Source organism: Onychostoma macrolepis, chromosome 13, assembly GCF_012432095.1.
Source record: "Onychostoma macrolepis isolate SWU-2019 chromosome 13, ASM1243209v1, whole genome shotgun sequence".
Classification (NCBI taxonomy): Eukaryota; Metazoa; Chordata; class Actinopteri; order Cypriniformes; family Cyprinidae; genus Onychostoma; species Onychostoma macrolepis.
The window spans coordinates 27,348,326-27,375,892 of NC_081167.1; the positions used below are offsets into that span (position 1 = coordinate 27,348,326).

The 27,567-nt window shown below is 35.8% G+C and overlaps 2 protein-coding genes and 2 non-coding genes across 13 annotated transcripts in view; all 4 read right to left on the minus strand.

The window, feature by feature from the left end:
- The window catches only part of zfand3 (zinc finger, AN1-type domain 3), a 29,931-nt gene extending 15,613 nt beyond the window's left edge, over positions 1-14,318 (minus strand). For 2 of the 6 annotated variants that reach the window (XR_009273831.1, XM_058794973.1), the window contains exons 1-2: positions 14,231-14,302; positions 11,699-11,786 (exon numbers count right to left, since the gene is read on the minus strand). Coding sequence is in view for 2 of the 6 variants with exons in the window: in XM_058794973.1 (XP_058650956.1) it covers positions 11,699-11,786; positions 14,231-14,270 (128 nt within the window). In the remaining 4 variants the exon portion in view is untranslated. Of the gene's footprint in view, positions 1-1,914; positions 2,288-6,023; positions 6,046-11,698; positions 11,787-14,230 lie in introns of those variants that run through there. The other 4 variants (XM_058794976.1, XM_058794978.1, XM_058794974.1 and 1 more) reach the window with 4 other exon arrangements.
- trnav-cac (transfer RNA valine (anticodon CAC)) lies at positions 11,440-11,512 on the minus strand. Its single transcript has one exon. It is a non-coding gene; the product is annotated as a tRNA-Val (tRNA).
- On the minus strand, positions 12,173-12,245 carry trnav-aac (transfer RNA valine (anticodon AAC)). Its single transcript has one exon. It is a non-coding gene; the product is annotated as a tRNA-Val (tRNA).
- Positions 14,319-15,611: 1,293 nt separating the features above from the next.
- btbd9 (BTB (POZ) domain containing 9) lies at positions 15,612-27,545 on the minus strand. Of its 5 annotated transcripts, none has more exons than XM_058796841.1 (11): positions 27,457-27,545; positions 24,646-24,857; positions 23,411-23,774; positions 21,261-21,528; positions 20,157-20,379; positions 19,792-19,911; positions 18,500-18,609; positions 18,235-18,424; positions 17,448-17,555; positions 17,274-17,352; positions 15,612-16,360 (listed from the first exon to the last, which is right to left on the minus strand). In XM_058796841.1, the coding sequence occupies exons 2-11, from the start codon at positions 24,828-24,830 to the stop codon at positions 16,202-16,204; spliced, it is 1,806 nt and encodes a 601-aa protein (XP_058652824.1). In that variant the 5' UTR covers positions 24,831-24,857; positions 27,457-27,545; the 3' UTR covers positions 15,612-16,201. The 5 variants fall into 5 exon arrangements, with proteins under 5 accessions (XP_058652824.1, XP_058652827.1, XP_058652826.1 ...); XM_058796844.1 differs by lacking the exon at positions 27,457-27,545 and adding an exon at positions 27,291-27,450 and having other exon boundaries at positions 24,646-24,835; XM_058796843.1 differs by lacking the exon at positions 27,457-27,545 and adding an exon at positions 27,291-27,450 and having other exon boundaries at positions 24,646-24,838.
- Positions 27,546-27,567: the final 22 nt, after the last annotated feature.

Here is a 27,567-nt window from a genome sequence, read left to right on the forward strand (position 1 = left end):
AATGGTAAACACTGAATGGATTTTATTCTCACATGAGCTGGAATGAAACATGACATTGCATTTTGCCATTTGTCTTCAAACAGGTAGTCCCATCCCAAACTCACAACATTGGTTCAGTGAAGCTTGCGCTGTTGGACTGGATGGACCACAATGGTCTTCTAATTGGTTTTTGGATGACAAGTTGATAAATGTGCCGGATCTACCATTGATTAGTCTATTTTGAAAATATGTATGTAGAATTAGTAGGCATTTCTATTACACTCTGTTCCCTAAATGCCTATTTGTGAAAACCTGACCTAACAAATCAAGGACACCATCAACAGATCTACAATCTAATTTACACAAAACAGCAGGTTGAGCCTATTTTATAATAGCTTAGTCACGGGTAAAGTGAGAGGGGCTTTATGTGATTAAATTACCTTATACAAGAGCCATGAAACATGTAATTACTGGTGTACCATCAGCATTTGATCCAACCATCACTATGGCATTTATTTTTTTAATGAAAGCAAATGGAAAAATGGCTAACAAAAAGCTGTTGAATGATCACCTGTCAGAGGTCTGTCTTGGTCTTGCCCAAATCTGATGCATTTGTTTGGAGCAGACAGCAAGGAGTGTCAAATGACTGCACCTGTGAGCCTAACACGTGCTCGAAGAAGAGCCCTGATTGATGTGTCGCTCAAGAAAAAGTCAATCTGTCATTAGCCTTTCATGGCTGTGTCTCAAAACCCAGGGAGGTGTCTACCTAGACAGTATTTCAAGTCATCGGAGGTGTGTATCAAATGTTCAAAAACATCCAAAATGTTGTCTAGGACAAGAGTTTTCAAACTGGGGCAAAGGGGCCACAAGGAAGTGCTAGGGGTCCATGGAAAAGCTAACAGTCTGAATAAATAACAAAATATGAATAATAATTGTAAAAATATGAATAAATAATTGATTGAATACATTTAAAAACAATACAAAAATACTCATGAATAAATAATACAGTAAGGAAACTGTAACAATGCAATATAAACTAAATCTTTTCCAAATTAAAAAAATGTAATTATATATATATATATATATATATATATATATATATATATATATATATATATATATTTTTTTTTTTTACAGCATAAATTGGATCTTTTATACTTAAAAACCATAGCTGCCCTTTTAATTGTAGGATGGGGGTCCCTCAAATAACGAGGATCATATTCGGGGTCCATAGCATCTAAAAGATTGAAACCCCTTGGTCAAGGAAGCCAACATACAATTTCTTAAAAGAGACAGCACAATGTCACCTGTGATGCCCTAAAAAGCTGTCTAGGTAGACAGTTTACTAGGTTACAATCCAAAAATTATGCCACCTTTGATGCTCAAAATGTTGTCTAGGTAGCACACTAGATTTTGAATACAGCCAAAACATGATGCACCCTATAATGCTGGCAATGTATGTTTTGTTACAAGAAAAAACGACGTCCACTTTGATGCCAAAAAATCCTGCAAACGCCTATGATGCTAAAAGCGTCGTTCACTACGTTTTTTCAACACAAAACACACATTTTACAATCTATAATGGCAAAAACGCTGTCTAGATAAGGTTTTCAAACACAGCCAATGATTGTGATAGAGGACAGTGAGATATGAGTGATATGATCTGTCAGTCCAGCTCACAAGGCTCGTTAAAAACCACTAAATCGCCCAAATCTGCTATTGATGAGCCTGAATTTTTAAATGTAATGTGTGTTTAATGGATGTGCGTGTTTTAAGTGTGTATTCGAGGGGAAACAGCAGCTGTGGATGTGAAAAACAGGAGTGGTTGTTCCCCACCCCCATTCATCGGCCTACAACAATGAACAACAAACACTCCACATTTCATTCACATTTATCGCCTTTCCCGCATCAAATTCGGCGCACAGGTACACTCACGTGTAAAACGAATCGTCTTACCCCCAAAATCCACAAGGGCAGCGGGGAGGAATACTAGGCGGCTTGCTGCGCTCGCTTCCTGTGTCCCCCATGGTAGCGATGTGAAGGCGGCAGGTTTCTGCAGGAAACACCGGGGATCCGCTCGCGGCCTAGTGCTTGTGCGGGAATTCCTCGGCTCGACGTTTAATCAAAAATGCTTTACAGCGAAATCCCCGAGCTGAAAATGCAGCGTAAGATGTGAAGGATGCGGACACGAGCGGCCGTTACTATGAATTCGACGTAATTTAGACAAAAATCAAGAAATTAACGGCCGCGTACAGTCCGACGGACCGCACCGGGAGTCGAGGCCGATCAGCTGGCGAGTGGAAGATACCAACTTCCGAATAGGGTTTTGTTAATCATGAGTAAAATCCACTTAAATGCTGATATTTTAGTTTTACTCATATTTACACAAGATCCTGTTGTTACAAAGTGAAATACATAATACGATGTTTAAATGTTGGTCTACATACATTAAAATCACGTGTTAATAACGTTTTAGCATATTAGCTGTTCCCCCAAAAGAAAGTGGTACGTCCCAAGCTGTATTCCTTGTTTGTAAAGGGGATTTGTGCTTTAAAGCTGTTTAAGTACAAGACCTGCTACAGACCCCTACATAAGATGAACCGCTCGCGATGGCCTTGACTACAACACATATGGAAGCAAAACACAAAAATTACATTAAAAGTATGAAATGACAGTACAAATAGATAACATTGAACTGCTCATTGACAACACACTGGCTCAAGCCCATACAGTAATGTCTCTTTCTCTCTCTCTCTCTCTATTGGAAGGGGGGAATCCAATCATTTAATTGTATACACAAAAATGTTAACTTATATTATATTTGGACCTTTTTAGACCTTTAAGTTGTTGTGTTGAAAATATTCAGGGTGCAAAACTATATTTGTCTACACACTTGAAGAATTACAACTATAAAAGGAAAGTGCATTAATATGTTGTTGGTTCACCTGAATGTCTCAAACAAGTTTTGAGTTTGAATGTTGTATATGATTAATAGACTTTGAATACTTACAGATTTTTCAAGTTGTAAGGGATAGATAGATAGATAGAGATATTTACTGATATAATTATAATACTCCAGCAAAACCAGAGTACACTTTATACATAAATACTATATTATAGTGGAAACTGGAGATAGGCCTAGTTGATAGCTGTTACTCTTTGATCCAGTGAATATTTCTTTATTTTTTTAAATCAATTTCTTAAGTTTCTTAATAAGTACGTTGCCCAAGAAATAAAAAGTACATGTTCATTGTAAATACTGATTTTGTAAATACTGATGTCCCAATTGCAGTAAGAGTATAATTCATGAAACAACAAAAATAAATAAATAAATAAATATATAGTGCTGTCAAATGATTAATCGCGATTAATTGCATCCAAAATAAAAGTTATTGTTTACATAATACATATTGGTATACTGTGTATATTTATTATGTATATATAAATAAAACATATGCATGTATATATTTAAGAAAAATGTTTATATATTAAATATATTTATATATAATATAAAAATATATACATGTAAATATTTTCAAAATATATACTGTATGTGTGTGTATTTGTATAGACATAATAAATATACACAGTACAAATACATATATTATGTAAACAAAAACTTTTATTTTGGATGCGATTAATCATTTGACAGCACTAAATATATAAACAGCATATCATTACAGCAAATCATTGTGGAAAATAGGATTTTTAATCAAAATTCTAAGTTATAAACATAGATTTTTGCCCCAATGGCAGTAAGATCATAATTAATGAAACAGCAAAAATATAAAAAGTAACATATCAATATATCAAATCATTGTGTCAACTAGAAATTGTAATTATAATTTTAAAATTACAACATATAAAGCATGTTACTGTATTACAGTATACAGTATTACATTGATATGTTGCAAATATTCAGGGTACGAATCTGAATTTTGTCTAAAGAATGTGTAAATCAAATGCAGTCACTGTATCATGACCTACCAAACATTAGAGCAAATGATTCTTCCTTTATCATGTGATAGCTGAACATGAGTGAAACGACTCCCTTTCAAAGCAACATCTCCCTCATCACTGGCTAAGTCCAGCCTGAGGCCTCCAGGTCTCCTGAGACGCTCCACACAACTTCAAAGACAATTTTCCCTCATTTCTACACACAGAACTTTAGGAATTAATGAGAAACTGTTTCAAAGATGACAGAGCTATAATGTAGCTTGAGCGCATCAAGAGTGACACAGATTTGCTTTCTTTCACAACGTTTCATTCACTCGAGTCGCACACAAACACCAAACAGTCATTCAGGAAAATAACCATCGGGTTGATACGCATATTCATGATGGTTTACAAGAGTTTACGTCAACTTTTCAACTTTTTGCAGAGTTAGAAATCCCCCTTTAGTCTCCGTGTTGTTTCCTGCCTGAAGAGAGACTACAAAGTCGACGCTCTCAAAGGAGGTTTGATTATTTAATGGGGAAAATCAGAAGGTGCGGTGCTGTGGGACCTTGTAGATGCATTGATGTGCCAAAAAAAAAAAAAAAAGAGACAGAAGCTCAAGGTGCCTGGAAGAGGGGGAAAAACAACTGTGATGATTTTGCAGTGAATTGATGAACACGGGTGAACTTTCTTGCTTTTCAAAAACACGGCAACAAGGCCATTGAGTAAAATAACTCCGATTTAACTTTCATATCAAGGTAGGTACATTCAAAAGCTTCTTTTAATCGCTACATTGAACGATGTTTCATTTCAGTTATATACAGTGGATCCAATGCAATTCAGCAGAGCTACTGCAGGTATAAACACACTTGAAGCAAATTGGTATGAAGGGTTTTACTCTAGGACACAATGGAAAGTTTCTGGTTCGCATATGGGTTATCACCATTATTATCACCATAGAGTGCCTTTCAACCTTCACAATACTCAAAAATGTTGGTTTTAATTTCCCATTCGCTTTGTGTCATGTCATAAATAGTAGACACTCAAGTACTATAGAAACATATTAGCTGAGCTCCCACACATTTGTCTTAGATAATTATGGGCCATTATTTGAAGCATAAACCATACACTCTTTAGAAATAAAGGTACAAAAGCTGTCACTGGGGCGGTACCTTTTCAAAAGGTACACTTTTGTACCTATTAGGTTCAAATATGTACACTTTAAGTACTAATATGTACCTTTAAGGTACATGTACCTTTTGAAAAGGTACCGCCCCAGTGACAGCTTTTGTACCTTTATTTCTGAGAGTGTATGATACTGTATGTCCACCCTGTCATGGACATATATATTACTGTTAAATACGTTTTCATTGCAAAATTAAGATGCAAATTATATGTTCTGAAAGGTATGATGTCCCTTTCCTGAACAGGGTTATTTGTTTGCTTTCAGAGTATAAATACATAAACGATTTTATGTAAACCGTGTGTTTTTAAAGAAACTCGTACAATTCACACACGTAATTTTTCTTATTTGGAAAAAACTGTAATATTTTGATGCAGTTTTTTGTTTGCATGTTATTGCACCCACACCTAGTTATTGAACACACTGTATTATACAGATGTGATTGAATTATTATTTTAAATATTACTGTAAAATATCAAGATGACAGGGTGGACCAGCACATGATGGTGTGGACACATAATGCAGAACACACGAAGCATGACAAAATATGACAATGAAACATTTATTCAACTTATAATAATAAATAATATAATTACGTCATCAGCCACATTGATATACCCATTCATTTTAGTTTTTAGCAATAAAAACTGCACTTTTCCACCCTGTCATTTATTATGTATGTGTCATTAGTCTAAGTGGCCGACAGGGTGGACATTTTGAGCTTCAATTAGCATATTAGCTTACAACAAACTGTGACTAGCTAAATATTTAGTCTGGTTGTTGAAGAGAATTTGGTATATTTAAACTTACATATTTTGAAAATACTGTATTCGAATCACTTCTGGCATATTTTATGCCAACAGGGTGGATATGTTAAGCTTTGGCAAAGCAAGTAAGCAAACTCATACGAAGAAAATTTACTTACTTTTTATCAACTTACTCACCTCAGGCGTTGAAATTCCTGCCACTGAAGAGAAAAAAAAATCTGATGTCACTAAAGGGCATGGCCATTTCTTAAAGGGGCGGATTCCCCAATACGACAGGTTGGACATTCAAGGGACATGGACAAACTCTTATTTTTTATTAAACAAAAACATCATTTTATTACCAAATGATCAATACACTCAAATTGAGTAATCTCTTATTTAACAAAATATTACTAGGAGAACCAAATTTTTTAATTTTATTTTTGGAGAATATTCTACTATCATTCAAATTTAAAAACTATGTCATTCTGACAGGAATCTCAGAACAGCCTGATTTGAGAAAGGGGATTTAAAAAAAAAAAAAACACTGGGTGGATTTTTACCATTATAGGATGGATGTGTACACACGCTTCCAACACCCATTTATGTTCAAACAACATGTAAAGTGAATTGTGCATCCGATGACCCCTTTAAAAATAAAGGTTTCAGGGGTTTTCACAGCAAATGAACCACTTTTAGTTCCCCAAAGAACCTTTCAGTGAACAGTTCTTAGTGTGAAGAACATTTTAAGTCTAAAGAACATTTGTCCACTGTAAAGAGCATCTCATGGAATGGAACGATTCAACAATCTTAAAAATAAAGGTTCTTTATTTGCATAGATGATTCCATGAAGAACCTTTAATATCCATGGAATCTTTCCATTGCACAAAAGGTTCTTTATAATGGAAAAGGCACCTGGTATTCGATCTGATCACATGGGGATAAAGCTAAATAAAAATGGTTCTTTTAAGAAGCGTTCACTGAAAGGTTCTTTGAGGAACCAAAAATGGTTCTTCTATGGCATCACTGCAAAAATAAAAAATAATAATAATAATAATAATAATAATAATTCACCTTTATTTTTAAAAGTGCATGGATGCTAAAGGTTCTTCATGGAACCATCAATGTCAAAAAAGAACCTTTATTTTTTAAAAGTGTCACTTTTTAAAACATTCAAACATAAAAGGAACATTTTAAGAAAAAGCATTCTTCAAGTAGCTACTTGTCTTCTAATCGTGCTATGATTCAGACTTAACTAGAAAAGAAAGTTTGACTTTCAATGTTGGCTTGACCAGGCAATCATCCAGAGTTTAAAAAGGTAGAAGTGGACAGACGGATGGACGAATGGACGGACAGACATAGATATACAGATAGATATTCTTAATAATAATTAAAAAAAAAACACTATTATAAAAACGAAAGAAAATGTGGCACGTTAGGGCTGTGCAATTAATCGAAATTCAGTTTTCGATTTCGGCCTCCAACGATTATGAAAATACAATAATCGAGATAAAATTATTTTTGCGCCCCATTCCGCCCCCTTTCCATAAAACTCCATTTTCATGTGCAAATATCTGTGTATGTGCTCGGAGCAGAGCACGGACATGTAAAGTCATCTTTTAGCGCCTAAACAGTCAAATACATGCAAAAATGTGTCAAAATGCGGCGCTTAGTGATTATTAACGTAAACCCTTGTCGGTTATGTAATAAATGAATGTAAACAGATGAGACTGAAAAAACGCGTGTAAATTGGATCCGTGTCGCTCTTAAAGTGACAGCGGGCTTTATTCCTGCTCCGACTGTGTGCTTAATATTAATCAAACAACAAAAGACAAAGAGAAAAATCACTGCTCTTCACAGAAGGTCTTTTATAGCTTTAATAAGAAACAAAGGAAGTTTAATTCTTACAGTGAAGACTATGCTGTTTTATTTTACATTTGATTATTCAGTTTCTATAGCTGTAAACTGAATACTTTAGATTTGCATTAAATTATTTATTTTTTTTTTTTTGGTTATATGGCCCACTAATAATCGTAATTATGATTTTTGTCATAATCGAGCAGCCCTAGCACTAGGGTTGTTCCGATTCCGATACTAGTATCGGAAATTCCACCGATACCACAAAAAAATCTGGCATCGGTATCGGCGAGTACTTGAATCCATGTACCGATCCGATACCATTCTTAAACAAGATCTATAGTTATGCCCGCTAGCTTTGCTTAACGCTGCAAATCGGAAATCAATTCTTCTTCGCTGCTCAGAATGCAAACACAGGAAGTTGTACACGAGCAACCACTATTTAGAGCAGCAAAGAATAAATACAAACGTGGTAGCACATTGCCAGTAAATCACTCACATATGCGACTAAATCTTCACCCTGGGCGACTAAATAGTGTATAATATTAGCCACTGGCTAATAAATGCTCAGATTTTACTCGCCAGTGTGTGAGTTGGAGGCTATGTATAAGTTTAGCACAGATATATTGTCACTCGCTGAACACTCTGACCAAGCGCTTCAGAGTTTCACTCTCCGTCAAGCGATCTGGGCTATTTTTCAGTTCATCTGAATGAATGCGCAGCGCACCTGTATTTGACGTACCGTAAGCTCTAGTGTGAGCTTTGCTTTTTTTCCTCACATGCAAAGAGAGAGAGAGAGAGAGTCTTATGTAGCACGTCAATTCTGCTTGGTATGTAAACGATATTCTTTGTTGTATTTTCCTGTCAGAATAACGGAGTTCCTTTGGAATTCTTGAGCTTTTAAGAACTGCCGGTTCTCCGGTAGTAGGCAGAGCTAATGCGCAAGCGACAATCTCATTGGCTGGCGCTCACCTATAATCGTCCCTGTTTTGATTTCAGCAAATCAGTTCAATGACATGAACAACGTGATTAATATTCATGAATCCAGCAGCTCGTTAATCCTTAGTGCGTTTTATATTGTTCTTAGTAGAATTCATAGTATGATTATTATCTTATCAGTATTATTGATAGTTTCCCCATTTTCAGAGAAACACTGAATGACCAAAAAGCACCACCACCAGTTCAGTTAAAATGACTGTATTCATGGTTACCAAGTTTTAATTCTAATTGCTAAAGTTATATCATTAAATAATACTCGATTATCATAATACATTTATAATGCTTCACTGACTGATGTTAAGAGTGTACTTTTAGATATTTAAATAGATTTTAAAAATGGAATGCCATTTTCCAAACATTATATATTATATTTTTTTGTTTACTCGCCAGACTATCTATCTATCTATCTATCTATGGTGAAGCACACCATAAAATAATTGTATCTATACAGATCTAGTAGTACATACAGCTGTATAACCAGATACACACCCAGGTATCGGATCAGTACTCAGTATCGGCCGATACCCTGAGCCTAGGTATCGGAATCGGTATCGGGAAGGGAAAAAGGGTATCGGAACATCTCTACCTAGCACATGTGCTGCTAGAAACTCAGCATGTCAATACAGCTGCTTGATTCATGAGGGCCAATTTCAGAAGAGGGATGTTTAAGATACAAACAGCCATGGATTTCATGGGAAATCTTTATGTGTGCATGTCTCTCCATAAACGAGTGCTTCTCTTATCCTTTAATTCCTTCCCAAGAAAGAGCAAGGGCTTTATTGACAAGTGTTTCAGTGTTTATAGGGCTGTGGATAGGATAACAGAAAGCAGCCCTCTTATAAGAAAGATTAATCTGGTTATAACTGGATTGGACTCTTGTTGCAGTAATGTAATGTCTACAGTAATGTGTTATGGGGTTGTGGTGTGGGGTGTTCAGCACTATGTTAATCATAACCTAACTAGACTAAGTGTGCAAAGTAGTTTTTCAATAAATAAAAAACTTTTTTTTATAAAAGTATAAAGGCCTGTTCACAACAATAACGATAACTATAAAGATAACTATGTTAGTGTCCACACCAAAGCACAATATCTGTTGTTTATTAGAAGCGTGCGCTACAGTTTTGCCGTCTGCCGTTTGAGCCCTTTAAGGTCTCTTATACTGCATTTATTTGATCAAAAATATAGTAAAAACAATAATATTGTGAATTAATTTCAAATGGTTTTGAATTTGAATATATATTGACCAGGCATGTAATTTAACCCTGTGATGCAAAGCTGACTTTTCAGCATCATCAAAAATTAATAAATAGGCTAAATAAAATAAAGTAAGAAATTTAACAGCTTTTTTCAGTACACTGTTTTCTCTGAACACCCCAATCACAGTGACTAAAGGAAGCACAACCCAATAGCAGATTAAAGAAAATACATGTTTTCTCCTGTGGCACGCTTGCCATCAAATTTATTACATGCAAATGTGTTAAAATAAATGAAAATTTGCTGAAAATGTACTCACCTGCAGGCCATCCAAGATGTAAATTAGTTTGTTTCTTCACAGGAACAAATTTGGAGACATTAAGCATTTTCACTTGAGAAAGCAATATTATGGACTTGTATTTTAGCCAGAAGCAACGGTTTGGAGTTAAAATGCCTTAATGATGGAAATAGCTTCTTATAAATTTCACACGATATTAATTGATGGACTGGAGTGGTGTGGATTACTTGTGGATTATTGTGATGTTTTTATCAGCTGTTTGGACTCTCACTCTGACGGCACCCATTCACTGCAGAGGCTCCATTGGTGAGCAAGTGATGTAATGCTACATTTCTCCAAATCTGTTCTGATGAAGAAACAAACTCATCTACATGGATGGCCAAAGGGTGAGTAACTATTGAGCAAATTTTCATTTTTGGGTGAACTACTCCTGTAATGTATCAAACTTTGACTGCTTGGCCCCTTAATGAGATATATTGAGTTTTGCTGGCACACTGAGATGTTTGGTTCCATCGGTGCAAATAAACAGACTGCAGACTCTGTGGCACAGCGTATCAGCGGAGCGACCCAGCTAGCATCAGGGCGGGCCGATCTACCATCGCTCAATCCATTGATCAAAGTGCTGCTAAACTGCCAGAAACTACAGAAGGCAAACAAGACGGCTGCAGCAGCCACGGAGACTGTTTCTCTCCGCGTGCAAATACCAAAAGAAGGAAAAAAACAAATGGAGGTGGACAGAACACGTCCACGTCTGGTCACGTGAATTTGACTGTGGCTGACAGGTCATGAAGAGCCAAAGCAAGAGTCTTATTAGAGCTTCTACAGGGCATGGGAAGAAGAAGGAAGATCAAAGGGAATACCGAGAAAAACCTTCGGCAAACGCAATGGAAGGAAAGAGAGATGTTAAAACAGGAGGAGTGAAGGGATAATAATGAGATAGATAGCAGTGAGAGCGCGAGATAGAGGTTAGGAGGGCAAGACCACTATGTATTCAAGAATAACTGTTATGTCTTTGAAAGATCAACACTGTGTAAGAACCAGACTGCTGATGAGTGCAAGACTACCCAACATTACTGGTTCTATTGCGCCATCTTGTGGAGGATTAGTTGAGTTTTACAATCACTATAAACGCAGAAGTTTTTAATTTACTGTGCAGGCCTTTGAAAATCCAAAAAATAAAATAAAATTCAAGACTATAGCATAAATGAGAAAGAACAGAACAATTCAGGGATGTAAAACAAAAATGATGTTTCCGCCCGGTTTCGAACCGGGGACCTTTCGCGTGTGAGGCGAACGTGATAACCACTACACTACGGAAACTTACATGTAAGATCTATGGTAATATTCCAAAATAAAACTGTCTAATAAAAGTTTTCTCAGCCAACCTAGATTTAATAACAACATTTGGCTGTTTTATAAAGAAAACTTTAATTTCTTAATTTTTGTTCTATTAGTAATAACTAGTTTTTGAGGCTACTATAATTTGAAGCTTGCAACTGTACTCACAACTGTGGTAAATGTTTTGAGAATAAGAGTCGTTTAGATCTTTTGGCCATGGACCATTTGCTCCCATCACTTCTCACAAGGCTTTTCTCTGTTGAAAAATATTAAAAATACTCATGTGTTTCTCTCTTTGAATTTTGTAAAAATAGTTATTTTATTAGTGTGAGTCAAAAACATGAAGATAATGACACTTAATATATATTTACCATAGATAAATACACAGTACAATAGGCCATTTAATGGAAAAATAAGCATTTTTAGTATTATGAAGTTAAAGAAAAGCTTTGTGGGGGCTAAAGCTAATCCAGTACCGCATGCTAGCATACTACTCTTATTATCTTTCTACCACAGCAGTGTGCTAGTATGCTGTTCTGAATTCAGCATAAGTCTTTAAGATAAATTTTACACAGATCTTATACGTTCACGTTCATGAGCTTGTGTTAAACTCGGTAATAATAAAAAATAATAACAATAATGTGTTTCCGCCCGGTTTCGAACCGGGGACCTTTCGCGTGTTAGGCGAACGTGATAACCACTACACTACGGAAACCTCCATATCATGACCCTGCAACCATGACACACTAATGGTGTAACTGGAAACTAGTCATATTCGTTAGGTGGCCATTTACATGTACATTGAAGTAAAAATATATTGTTGCATTCAGTGGTTTTTAAACTGGTTTCAACCTCCATGTCATGAGAAAGAAACCGCTGTGTGATGATGTAACTGGAAACCAGTCAAAGTCATTTTGTGGCTACTGCACTTATGTTTCAGTGAACATAAGATAAAAAGTATTTTTTGTTTCTGGCAAACTGATCCAAATTAATTCAGTTTGATTAAAACAGAAACAAACAACTGCCAAGGGCTCAGAAAAAAAAATCGACTTAATTCAAACAAGTTTTCATTCCCCACTGACAGTGTAAGTTCTTGTTTGAAGCATAAGATCTGGGGCTGGTTGCATAAACTGTTTAGACTAGTCTTAAAAAGTTAGTCACCTAATTTTTTTTTCTTCAAGACTGGTCATAACTTTTTTAATTCAGTTTTTAAGAAGGTAGATTGGTCTAATTTGTATTGGAAAAGTAAGACTGATTACTCCTTGCCAACTGCTAGTTGGTCAAACTAGTTGTTAAGACACAGTCTTAACATGGTGTCTAAGTTTATGCAACTGAAGCCAGGTCACCCAGGTGAAAAACAAGTACACTTCCATAATGTACTTGAAGTGCTCTATTTTCGCGCACTAATTTTGTACTTAATATACTAAAAATGATGCTTTAGTACTTCTTAAGGTCAACTTAAGGTCATCTAAGTGTACTCAACTGTGCTATTTTGAAACACCATGAATATGAACTAAAATGCACTTTTAACATACTATCTTTGTATTTAAAAAATGTATTTAGCTACCACTTGTAGTAGACTTGAGTGTACTAGTGCATGAAAGATGGGTTCAAGTGTACTACAAGTGGTAACTAAATACATTTTTTAAATACAAAGATCATATGTTAAAAGTGCATTTTAGTTCATATTCATGGTGTCTCAAAATAGCACAGTTGAGTACACTTAGATGATCTTAAATTGACCTTAAGAAGTACTAAAGCATCATTTTTAGTATATTAAGTACAAAATTAGTGCGCGAAAATAGAGCACTTCAAGTACATTATGGAAGTGTACTTGTTTTTCACCTTTGTTCAGTTTCAAAAAAAAAAAAATATTTTTTTTAATTCATGCAATATTTATCGTCTTAGATTAAGCCAGGATTAGAATTTATTTAGGACATTTACGTAGGTTTCTATTTTTTTATGTGCTTTTGAACAAAACATTACTGGTGTGCATCTTGATCAAAATCAACATCACTAGTGCAAGTTGCTTTCAGTTAAAACCGCTTAACATACATTTTAGTCTTGGACTACTAGGCTTAAGCCTTGTCTGTGAAACCAAGCATAATAGTTTCTTTTCACAAATTAAGACTTTTGAAGCCTTAATTTGTGAAAAGGCGAATTAAGACTTTTAAAGAAACCCTGCAAATGTTGCATTAGACATCAAATGGCGACCAAAACTAAAAATACTTTAGCAAATAAAAGTTGGCCTAAACAGATACGTCCGTAAAATCAAACACTGAATTTAAACAATATCTAAAATAATTTCTTCAGCCTCTCAGATCTGTGTCAACAACTTACCTGGAGTTTTATCTCATTCTTCACAATTCAACTGTTAAGAGCCATTATTCAGAAGATAATAACCCGCGAAGCGCGCGCTTGAGCCGACTAACGTTAGATATCGACTGCGCTTTAGTTCACACAGCACAAACTCGATCTCAAATTTAAGTCATTTGTTATAAAATGTGGTTTTCAGTATTACATACGTTAAATGTTTATGAACATGGCCGTATTTAGCACTCGGTCGGTTTTCTGTCGCTGTGTGAACGTATCTTCAATTTCGATTTTTTCGTATAATTAACGATCGACAATTTAGTCGACACAAACCACGTTTATCCTTAACGTGAACATATGTTTAGTGTGGGTTATATTATCCTTTACCTTGTATAATTCTGTTCGTTGTTTTTAAGGATGAGGACATGTCACAGCCTGCCCATCTTGACGTTAAATCGTTACGCGATTCGTTTGCAAATGAATCGAATCTTTTAAGTGAACGAATCGGAATTGAATGCGGTACAAGTAAATTTGTTATACAAATGTAATGGTAAAACAATTTATTTTTTATTTGAATTTATGTTTATTTATCTTTAGACAAAATATATATATTTTTAAAAATCTGAAAAAAATTGCATGTTTTATGTTTTGTATCTTTGTATTTTATAAGTCAGGCTTTCATGGCGTAAAACACCTCAAATTTATTCAGAGGCCCAAACTGAGCAAAACTGTGCAATTTGGTGGCAATGTAGTTATTTACATGGTCAATCGTTAGATTAAATTCTGATCGTTTGTAAATTAATTATATTTTAATAACAGTATAACAGACTACATAAAATGCATAGAAATATATCAGTCAAATAATGTCTTAGTAAGATTATATTTAACTGCTTAGTTTCATGAACAAAGTTCTGTAGTTTCTAATCATATGATACAATGATAACTGATGAACATGTAAAAGCCTGATGTATCATATCTGATACATTTTAACTTCAATTTTCTAATAAATGATGCATAATTAAGTAAAGCTTAGTTCTTTCAGCCCAGTAAATGTTCATTTTTAAATATTACTAACAATTTATTGTTATATTAACTATTAAAATCATTAAAGGTTTCACGGCTGACACATGCTGATGCAAGATTGTATTTTTTTTTATATACAATTATACTAAAAGGCCTTTTACTTGTTAAAAAGCATTGAAATAACATATAACAGAATGCAACTAGAAGACTGTGCACAATATGTTTTTGAAAGTTTTGATCCAGTCGATAATTTAGAGGCCTAAGCAACTTGCATATCAAATGTAATACAGTAGGTTTTATAGGGTTAAGCAAGTCCCACACTCCCTGTATGCCTGTCTCTGTCTTTCTCCAGCCCTTGGGGAAGTCTCTTGATTGCGACGAGGAAGTTTGATAGGGTGCGTCTGTTCCTGGTTGCTTAATGAAGGTGGCATTATGGTGTCAGTCACCCTTCTGTGTCTGATTGAAACTCAGTATTTATTAGATGCCCTCAGAGAGGGAAGCATGTTAATATATGATTTGACTAAAGAGTCTCGAGCTCTTTCATTGTCTCTGTGTTTCTCACCATCACCTGACAATAAATCAGCACAATTCTAGATTGCATTATAACAAAACTCATATTCATTTGTGAGCATCCTGAACAGAGCCAGTGATTCTTATTCGGTGGGTTCAAACCCAAGTCTGTACTAATGTGGTTCAGAGAGAGCAAGGAATAAAAACAAAACAATGCTAAATGCAAATAACAGAATGCAACTACATAATATTGCTTTTTATATTAGTGAAGATGGCAAAATAATAAAAAAAAGACTTTGCAACTTTAAAAAAGGGAAGAGAAAACACTCATATCTTTTGTTGCTGACGTCAAAGACTGCACGTCCAATCAAACTCTACATTTTTTCAGTGCAAACTGTCTTTTGGCAGAAGTTGGTTTGATTCCAACATAAAAAACATGAACAAAACTGTTCAAAGTAAATGCATTCAAGACTATGCAGTTCATGGTGATTTAAATTTTTAATTTTAACCTGGATTGTTGTGTACTTCTCTATATTAAACAATGGTTAGATGTCTAATGAATGCATGAGACCGTATCGCAAAAACATTAGGTCTTTAATACTTTTATTACTATGGTTTTTATAGTGATCTGAACATAATAAAACAAGTGCATGTGACAGTCATATTCACCATCATGTTACATTCAGCCCAAGTATTTTCTCATAAATATAAATAGTTCTTTCTTTAGCAGCACATAACCTTGAGAACAGCCTTTTAAGTTGAGCATCTCAAGTGTGTCTTGTCATACTTAATTCAAGTGAGCAGCATGGAGAAATCATCCATAGCTTATGTGTGTGGAGATGTGGAGGGTTTTTGGGACATCAGGCTCTGTGTATCTGAGTTCTGGGAGCTGCATTCTGGTTTGGGCTGATCTGGTCCAGGACTTCCTTCTTTAACAACCATGTCTGCCTGTGCGGGGCACTCAAAGTGAACGCAGTGGAACACCTAGTGGAGACAGCATGAGGGAAAACTGCATTAGGGCTGCAGTGTTTCATCAAAAATGTGATTATTTTGACAAATACTGCATGTGTAATTTGATCTGCAATATGACTGAATTCATGGTTCTCAATATAATTTGATGAATGCAACATTATGGGAATAGTTCACACAAAAATTTTAATTTGCTGAAAATTCCCCTCAGGTCATCCAAGACGCAGATAAGATTGTTTCTGCATCTGAACAGATTTGGCAAAACATTATATCACTTGCTTACCTCTGCAGTGAATGGGTGCCGTCAGAATGAGAGTTTAAGCTGATAAAAACACTATAATCCACAAGTAATACACACCTCTCCAGTCCATCCATTAATGTCTTGTGAAGTGAAAAGCTGTGTGTTTTTAAAAAACATATCAATAAAAGCTTTTTTTACTTTAAACTGTTAATATTGCTTTCACTACTTAAAAAGTTCTCACGTCTGAATCAGGAGAGAAATATGCACAGATCAAGCACTGAAAACAGTCGGAAAAAAATCTAAACAAATATGTCGGTAGATTTTGATGTAAGGATAACAGGTTCAAAACACTTTAAGGATATATTTGATTCTTACAAACATGCAGCTTTTCACTTCACAAGACGTTAATTGATGGACTGGAGTCATGTGTGGGTTACTTGTGGATTATTGTGATGTTTTTATCAGCTGTTTAGACTCTCATTCTGACGGCACCCATTCACTGCAGAGGATCCTTTGGTGATTAAGTGATGTAATGCTATATTTCTCCAAATCTGTTCCCATGAAAAAACAAACTCATTTACATTTTGCATAGCATGAGGGTAAAGTTTTTGGGCGAACTTCTCCTTTAATGTGAAGCTGGATAGAGTCACAGAACATCATGTGAGAGTGTTCAGAGTGATCACTCACCTCATTAGCTGTGTTGTGAGTTCCTACGATACGAATAAAGGATGCAGACTGTCTGTCAAACGTCAGAGTCTGCCACGACCTGTAAGAATTACATGCAATAACTAACTTACAATTATATGTAAACACTGGGGAATGCAAGCAAATAATGAGATAATAAAAACATAATTTACTGACCTGCACGCCACCTTAGTGCGGTCTACAACTCTCACCCAATGTTGCTGGTTTGTGGACAACTCCACGTAATAACTATAGCTCCTCTCATCACAGTCCCATAACAGCAACCTATAAACACAGAGTCAGTATGTTTTAATGATTGAAAGGCATAATGAGGGTGAATCCAACTTGAAGGAATGTTTTGGGTTCTGAAACATGGGTATAACACAAAACTATTCCTCTAAATCATGATGTGTAGAAAGAACTGTGCAAAGTAAAATAAAAATACAACAGGTTTGATTTGAAGTTGAATTTTAGTTTATTTAAAAAAAAAATATGTATATATATATATATATATTTTTTTTTTTTACTTTTGCTTACTTTTCTAGATGTTGTATAAATTATTACAAATCATTTTAGTCTCCCTTGTGTTAACATGTCTTGTGGCTATGTTTTCGGCTACACTTCTGAAACAGTGTGGTTTATTACCCCGCCCTGTTTTCTTCCATTTACTTCCATTGTAGCTGCTTTTGTATCCACTTTTATTATTATATTACGATTTCAAATGTGTGGCAGAGCAGGTTTTTGGAAAACAACTGATTCAATTTCAGTTTGTTTCATGCCCTATTGTTTCGTGTAAGTCATATGGACTACTTTTATGATACTTTTAAGTAATGTTTTGAACTGGACAGAGTCCGTAAGTTTAATTTATTATCATCTAAACATTACTTTTTAAGTTCCACAGAAGAAATTCATACGGAATCATAACCTTTAACTTCTACTGAACCCTGAACATGAGCTCTCGTACCGCATTGAGCCCAGCACGTATGGCTGAGCGAGCTGGATAACGATGGCTCCAGAGCCCAGCTGGTGGCAGGTGTACCCCGAGTCCCAATCATAGTGGCTGGTGTCCCCATTCAGCAGGGCGTTTCTGCTGCGACTCACACCCTCAATCACACTCGCACATGCCTGCACAGTCGCAATGTTCTCTGTGGGAACTGCAGGGAGACATGGGATGAGTTTCAGGAGCCGAGCTGATGTGTAACTTCCTGAAATTAGGAAAACTGCATTACCCAGTATGCCTTTCTCTAACGTGAAAGGTCGCTGTGTGTACATGCACTCCAGAGCCACCAAGTGAAACACTTTGTTGACAGTGTTATGTGTCCCCACAACACGAATAAACCTGCATTCACAAAAAAGCAAAACAGAAATGTTCACAAACATAGACATCAGTTAGTATAACATCTAACATCTTACAGTAATTCATTTCTGTTCTCTGCAGTGGATATTTGTTTGAAGTAAATTTATTTGAGACCATACATGCCACATGGGACATCCTAAACTTTTCAGAGATACCAAGTTTTGGGTTTGACCACTCAAACTTCTTCTATTTGCTTTTTTTTTTTTTAAATCCAACATCACAACTTTGCAGATTTTATGAAAATAATAAATGTACATACAATATTTTGTAACGATCATTTGTATTTGATTGACTTACAACAAAAATGTTAATATAAATTGTACATCATGTACAAGGTTTGCTCAGCATGTAAGTATTATATAAACAAATAATTCTAAAACATACTGGTAATAACTAATCTACCTTTCATAGCTTTGGGGTCAGATTTTTTGCTAAGATTTTTTTTTTTTGAATATTTGTGCATTTATTCAGCAAGGATGCAGTCAATTCAACAATAAAGGCTTTTAAAGTGTTACAAAAGATTTATATTTCAAATAAATGTTGTTTCTTTGAACTTTCTATTTATCAAAGAATCCGTAAAAATTCAATTGTTCAACATTGATAATAATTAGAAATGTTCCATGTGACACTGAAGACTAATTATGCTGAAAATTCAGCTTTTCATCACAAGAATAAATTACGTTTTAAAATACATCGAAACTGGTATGGTGTATTGTAATAATATTTCACAATATGACTGTTTTACTGTATATTTGATCACATAAATGCGGCATTTGGGAGAATTAGAGACTTTTTTTCAACATACAAAACAATCTTACAGACCCCAAATCGTTGAACAGTAACGAATTTAGTGGAATTAGACATTTCTGTGTGTCATTTCAGTTGCATCTATTAAAAACACTTCTTAAATGCAGGAACAGCTACTTTTATATTATACACACTAGTGTAAATACAAAAATATTACTTTTGGCATTTTTATATCAGTGGGCAAGAAATAAATTTGATGGAAAAAATATTGATTTGCAACTGCGAACTGTTTTTTTTAGCCTTGCCTTAATTTTAATCTAATTGAGTCTTGATGTTTTCAACAGAGGAAGTAGTATGACAAAATAATTTTTTTCAAAGATAAACAAAGCCCAGTCGGTTTTGTGTAACGAGTTCTACCTGCAGACTCGTGCTGGGAAATAAAGATGCTGCCAGGAGCGGCACAGGAACTTGGAGTGATCCACCACACGCACCCAGTCCAGCTCATCCATAGACACCTCGATATAGTACGAGTATGACCTACGGGCAAGAAAGACCACATATGACAATATAACAAATATGTAACAAAAAGTTTAGTAAGGATATTGTATATATTTAAAATGAGCCACAAGACGACGTTGCGAGCTATCATATCTCATATAGCTACTTTTATGGTTCATATAGTTTTTGGCCTTCTGGAGCTCATCAGCATCTATTCTCATTCCCTTTCATTATATGAAAAATTTCATTTTTGTGAGTGAACTAACCCATTAATGTTGCATTACCTGCTGTCCTTGTCCCACAGCAGCAGACGTAGGTGGTTGATGATGGAGGGTTGACCCAAGCGGACCTGGATGCCAGCGGCTCGTCCCTCTTCTTCTATGGGGTGTCTTGAGAAGCCGTGGTCCAGATCATAGTTCTGCGTGTCTCCATCCAGCAGAGCAGACTTCATCTCACCCTTCACCACCACAGCACCGTGTTTCATAGTGGCAATGTTCTCCTCTGGGACTACAACACACAGAGCACAGCAGTGGAAACATTTTATCACACCGAAACAGACTCTTGTAATCGTTTCAATTTCTTCTGCCTCGGGATCTGACTCAGCTGAAACATGTTCGGCTCTATCAGAGCACTTGCCACCTCAAGTATCAAAACACACAACATTTAGTTTCTTTCCCGTACATTAGAATGTGTCCTGTATCATTTTATTTTTTTCTGAGCAAAAAAATAATGACTATCATACATTTTTATCATGATTTACAGAAGGCACCCACTAAAAGGACATTCAGAATAACAATAGTTCATATAACAAAAAAACCATACTCTTTTTAGGCATATTTAGAACCAGAATCATTAGATGTCATTAAAAGACTCGACACAGTGCAGCCACCTCAACACGGGTCCAATTCTCACTATTAACTACGATATTTGCCTCAAAAAACTCCTAATTTGTTGCTCATTAATAGTTAGAAAGGAAGTTGTTACGTTTATGTATGGGGTTGATTAAAGATCTAAAATAGGGTCAGATACGTAAAATAAGGCATTCATATGTGCTTTATAAGTACTAATAAATAGCCAACATACTTCTAATATGTACGCTTGTTAACATTGAGAATTGGTCCTTAAAATAAAGTACTACATTTAATAAGCACAGGTCAGAATTTTTAAATAAATATGTCTATCACGGAATATTATTTCACCCATATTTTGACATTTTATTTTCATAAATATTATTTGAAACAATAAAGCAGACACTTTACTTGCATTTAATGTGTTTCTATGTGTATATAATCACTTTTGTAATTTAATTTGATGCAGACACCAAACTGGGATGTCTCGTTTTTGACCCATGCATCTACAGACTGATAAGCAGAGGGAAGTAAACGCACTGAGCATGCCGCGGTAGTTAAGGTCCATGTCTCTGCTCTCCGAGCGGGTCTGTATGGCATCTAGCAGGTCGTCTGGGCTCAGGAGGCCCGAGGGACGAACCACATTCAGCATTTCAGAGAGGGTCATCAGGGGCAGTCGCACTGCTGACATCACTTCCTTCGCCTCTGGGCCATCGCCGTTGTGGTGACACCAGCGACAGAGGGCCTGAAATATCTCCCTCTCACTTGCAGCGAAGGAATCTCTCCTCACCACGGTCAACAGGGCAGACTGCAAAGAGGAAAATGAGGAAACAGACAGATTATGTTTTCATCTTAACTAGACAAAAACCTTGAAGTTGGCTTGAGAAAGCCTATACTGACAGTTTGAAGCAGTTGTAAAAGCTTGAAGTTTGAAAGTTTATAAATTAGACAGATGTTGATTGCATGTTGTTAACATGTCTTTAACGTGATTAGCATGTTGTTCAAAGACTATAGAATACCCAAGATGTGTCACTCGTATAGTTTTGAATGGGGAAAAATGCAACGCTCAATATGGCCGATCAATCGCAGGAAGCCCCGCCTTCTGAATGCAAGAGCCAATCACTAATCAGTAAAGTCTGTGCGTCACTGCAGCTGCCATTAGAAGTCCCGGTTGCTATAGAAACAGTCAGCGCTCTGACACGTGCGCTCAGGACTGCGCATGCGCACTGGCTGATCTAGCCTGAGAAATAAGCTTTTTATAACGCTATTTGAGCAAAAGAAACAACATTTGTGATACAGTTGTTGTCAGATTTCTTTGGTGATTTCAAATATGAAATTTAATCGTAAGCTTAGTGAACAGTTTTGGAGAATTTGATGTTTCCCCATTCAAAGAGATAGGAGCTGCACTTGGATGCCCGAGAGGCGTTTCAAAGATGGCCGCCGAGTGACATGACTTGTCTTAAAGAGACATGATTAGCATGTGGGTAACATGTTAGCGTGATTAACATGTTGTTAACATGTTTTTAGAATGATTAGCATGTTGCTAGATTGTTGCAAACATGATTAGCATGTTGTTAACATGTTAGTATATTGTTAGCATGTTTCTAGAATGATTAGCATGTTGCTAAGGTGTTTCTAGCACGATTAGCATGTTGCTAACATGTTTTTAACATGTTGATAGCATGTTTTTAGCACGATTAGCGTGTTGCTAACATGTTTTTAGCATGAATAACATGCTGTTAGCAGGATTGAAGTGCTGATAGCATGGCTGTATCCGAAATCGCCCCTATACCCTCATTCACTATTATCTACATTGGTCCACTCATACAGTTCACTTGAAGGAGTGAATGAAAACGAGTGAGTGAATTCGGACACTGAGTGCACCGGAAGGACTGCCGCTTTGCTTGCTGTTTAATAATCATTTGAAAGGGCAGCTCCAGTAGTAAGATTAAAGAATTTATCTTGAACTCTGTCATGGAAATTATGTATAACCCTAGTTAAACAATTTAATAGTCAATTTACAATGAATTTGTACCTGTGTTGTATAACGCTGTATTACGCCGTGGACGTGAGCTTTTAAAATGAATGAATAGATGATTCAGCTGCGGGCGCCATCTTCTGGCGAGACGCAGGATTTCATGCGTGCGACTCTCGCAGTGCATTATGGGTTATCTCTAGCCGTTGAGTGTACATTGGTTGTACACTTGTTCTTGCAGTGCATTGTGGGATTGAATGAGTGCACTTGAGAACGTCCACTATGGTTTCAGACACCACTAAAAATGGCTGTCTCCTCAAATAGTGCCTATTTGAGGGTATAGGGGGCGATTTCGGATACAGCCAATGTTTCTAATATGATTAGTATGTTGTTAGCATGATTAGCATGTTGCTAATAGTAATAGTAAATCAGTAAGTTGGCTCTCTCAAGCCAACTTAATTATTATGCTTTAAAATTGTCAAATTGGTTACACTTTATTTTAAGGTGTCCTTCTTACAGTGTAATTATACATTTAAGTACTGAGTAATATTAATTAACTACATGTACTTACTATACAGTTAGAGTTAGGATTAGGGTTTGGCTTACAGAGTTACTTGCATGTAAATATGCATAATTTATTGTTAATATAATAGTAAGTACATGTAACAAGGACACCTTAAAATACAGTGTTACCATCAAATTTTCTATAACTCACCTTTGAAAGCGTGAGAAAGCCATCTGACTTCAACACTTCAGTGGCGTTACGGTCCATGTAGGCCATGCAGGCCTCGGCCAGCCCATTCAGACAGTACAGACTAGCCACATCAAACACCAGACAGACATTTCGCGTGCTCAATAAAGTGCGGAGGAACTCGCATATGGAGCCCTCTAGTGGTTGGAGGTCGTAGCGGTGCGCCAGCCCCAGGAAATCTAACAGAGTCTCTTCTTTGGCTTCACTCAGGGTGGCTCGGCCCGTGTACAGGTACCGCAACAACATGGAAAAAGCCTCGGCACGTGTTTCCTCCAACCGAACCTCCGCCTGGTCCCGGGACTCTTTCAGTCCCCCATACAGTAGAGCCCTGAGGAGTCAGAACGAAAGACATAGAAAAAGAGGTTGAAATGAATGAAGACTTTTTTTAATCAACAAGAAATAAACAAACTACAAAATGGGCATCTCTTTGTAACACTGACACTGTTATTAAACTGAACTGCCTCGAAATGTGTGTCTCATTAACATGTGTAACAAAATGACTTTTGTTTCATTTTTCTTTTGTGATTTTGTGTAGAAAACATAAAACTTGTGGATTTTGTAGGAATATCAGCATTAAATTCTTTTTCTAAGAAGATAAACTGGTGAAAAAATAATTCTGTTAGCTTTCTGAATCGATTATATCTAATGCATACATAAATTTAGGTAATACTTTACAACAATTTTGTAAGTTTGTAAAGATTTGTTAACTACATTAGTTAACATGGACTAACAATGAGAAATACTTCTAAAGCATTTATTAATCTTAGATAATGTTAATTTAAACATTTCTTAATTTTAAAATTAAAATCTGTAAAATTATTTAATGGACCTGAGCTAAAATGAACTAGTTATATTTATATTACTTAACATTACCAAAGATGAATAAATACCGTATCAAATGTATTGGTCATTGTTTGTAAATATTAGTTAATACACCATTAAATAATGGGATCTTATTGTTACCAAAATCTATTAGTTTAGCATCAGATGACCCAATGCAATTTTTAACAAATTATTGCATCACTTTTGCCGCATTATTTCTCTGAATGTTTAAAACTGCACAAAAAAATAGAAAAGGCATGTGTTTCATAGAATGATCCGGCTTCACGATCATGGTACCTAATGGACTCTGTTCCTATTATAAGTGATTTCACTCAAGAAACACCCCAATAGACATGTAACATCTCTTGAAGACGAACCTGAAATACTGGCAGCGGGCCGCTAAAATGACTCTGTGTGCAGGAAATCGCTTCTCCTCCACCACGAAGGTAACATCGCTGTACTCTTCACCGGGAACTAAAGCGCCGAGCTGCTCTGACAGGAGATGGAGGTGGTCGATCTCAGACGCGGAGCTCATCGGCCGCAAAGGATGACTGTCACTCATGATCCCTGCTGGAGAACACCTTCACACCTCAATCATAAAGAACAAAGACATTTCAATTTATTTCATTATATATATATATATAGTGCACAGCATAAAAGACTATACCCCCTCTAAACCTTAACAAATTCAGCAATTACTCTTTACTTGGATGACATGTTTGGGTTCTATGGAGATATAATGTTCCATCAAACCTGCTTGATCAGTTACCAAAGAAGAATGTCAAAATTATTCAGCAAAATAAGATTTTCTTATCAAAGTGATAAAATGTTGAGTTGCAAAAAGGCGTACACCCTCCTGAAAGTTACTAAATAAAACAAAAAAAAAGTAAATTAAAATTTTTGTATAAGTTTAAGGATATTTTGGATCAACAGGTAAGTATATTGAACCAAAACATTTAAAGACAAGTAATTTCCTGACAATTAAAAGTGTTACATAGCCCAATGAATCATACTCAGACTTAATGCTGGCAGCAGTGGAACCACTTGGGAGAGAACAGCCAGGTGACTTATTTCTTAGCATAAAAGAGGACAATGGTACAAGAGGAATACCAAATTATTGTTTTAAGTGTGAAAATATAGCAGAAGTAGCACCGACATTCAAAAACAATGGACTTGTGACAAGACTCCTGAAATAATCAGGTCTTCACTTTAAGTTTTCATTTAGTGATGAGTGAATTTTTGCTAGAAAAAGAGCAGGAGAAATAACATGCAAGTGTCTCAGAGCCGGCAAAAGCTATGAAAAGAGTGACCCTTTATCTCAGAGAGTATGACTCAGCCTGCAGAAGTGACATGCATGGTTGTTGTCACCACTAGTATTACCTACTGTAGCCAAAGCAAAATAAACTCATTTAACCTCTTCCAAGGCCCATATTTACAAAATAGAGACTTCTGGGAATCCATACTCTGGTAAATACAAAATGTTGTGGTGTTGCTAGAGGAGGAGTACAGTGAGAAGTGCTTGGTATCCACAGTGACGTTCAGTGGTAGTAAAGCTCTTATATAGGGATGAGTGAGTGCTGAAGGTGTGAGGGAGTTGTGCTTTATCAACGCTGTCATGAATTCACACACTACTGTGATGCAATACAAAAACTTGAAACAGAAGATGCTACCCTCCCCTCATTCCCTGCATTATTGGGCATTTTTTTCATCACGACAATGAAGATATTCATTCTCCCAAGGTGAAAATCCTTCAGTGGACATGTATTTCACTCAGTCTTAACAATCTTGAGTAGCTGTGGGGGATTCTGTAGAGACGAGCTGAGCAAAACTCACCATTAAAGACCAGAGCATTTAAGAAGGTCGTCCTCCAGGAGTTAAACAGGACAGATGTGAAAATTTATCATGAACTTGTACACTCAGTGCCAAGAGGGTCAGAGCACTATACTTAAAGTACTTAAAGACATACTAAGTACTAGAATATTATACATTTGCTGAATTAAATCTAGGGTGTACTCATTTCTGCAATCCTTCATTTAAACAAAATTGGCTAATTTACTTATATTGGCATATATTTTGTTGTTTTTATTCAGTATACGTTTAATACATTTCAATTTTACCATCTTTCCATGAATAATATTAGTGATCATTAAGAAAATACATCTTTTATATTTATTCAGAGGGGGTGTACTCATTTATGCTGTGCACTGTATATGTGACCCTGGACCACAAAACCAGTCTTAAGTCGCTGGGGTATATTTGTAGCAATAGCCAAAAATACATTGTATGGGTCAAAATGCCAAAAATCATTAGGACATTAAGTAGAGATCATGTTCCATGAAGATATTTTGTAAATCTCCTACCGTAAATCTATCAAAACTTAATTTTTGATTAGTAATATGCATTGCTAAGAACTTCATTTGAACAACTTTAAAGGCGATTTTCTCAATATTTTGATTTTTTTGCACCCTCAGATTCCAGCTATTCAAATAGTTGTATCTCGGCCAAATATTGTCCGATCCTAACAAACCATGCATCAATGGAAAGCTTATTTATTCAGCTTTCAGGTGATCTATAAATCTCAATTTCGAAAAATTGACCCTTATGACTGGTTTTGTGGTCAAGGGTTACATATATATTAAGAAATTGTATTAATTTGTTTGTCTTATTTTGAAACCCTCAATCACGGTAAATACAAGTTTCAGATTTGTATACATTCTGATGCGGGACACGGTTTACAATAAGAAGAACACATAAATGAACTGAACATAATATAGATATGTAATATAACAAAAATACGATTATATGTCCTGACACTAATAAATGTTTATTCACTAAATAAATAAACATCAATCCGAACACCAGGACTGATCATTCAGTGTCAGTAATAATACGAGCACATGTAATGCTCTATTTTCGTTAAAAACAATTAAATAAAGCAGTGTTGCATTAGAAAAAAGGTGATGTTATCGTCGTGAAAACAAGAATATGTCTGACTCTTCAGCTGTAAGCCAACAACACTCACCCACACTAACACAGATTCAATGTCTCCAGCTACAGCACACCGAGAAGGTAACTCTCTTGATTCCAGTGAATGTATGCCAAATATGTGTTTAACATTAAATAAAATATGTTAAAAACACATTTGTTAAGGGCTACTAATCCATCTGTTCTTCTGCAAAAACACCTACCGGATGTTTTTAAGGCGTCCTCCGTACGTTACGCGTTAATGTTGCAGCGTCTCTAGTGGACGGAGGAGGAATAATGGCTCCGATTGAGTGCTGAGGAAAACGATTACTTGA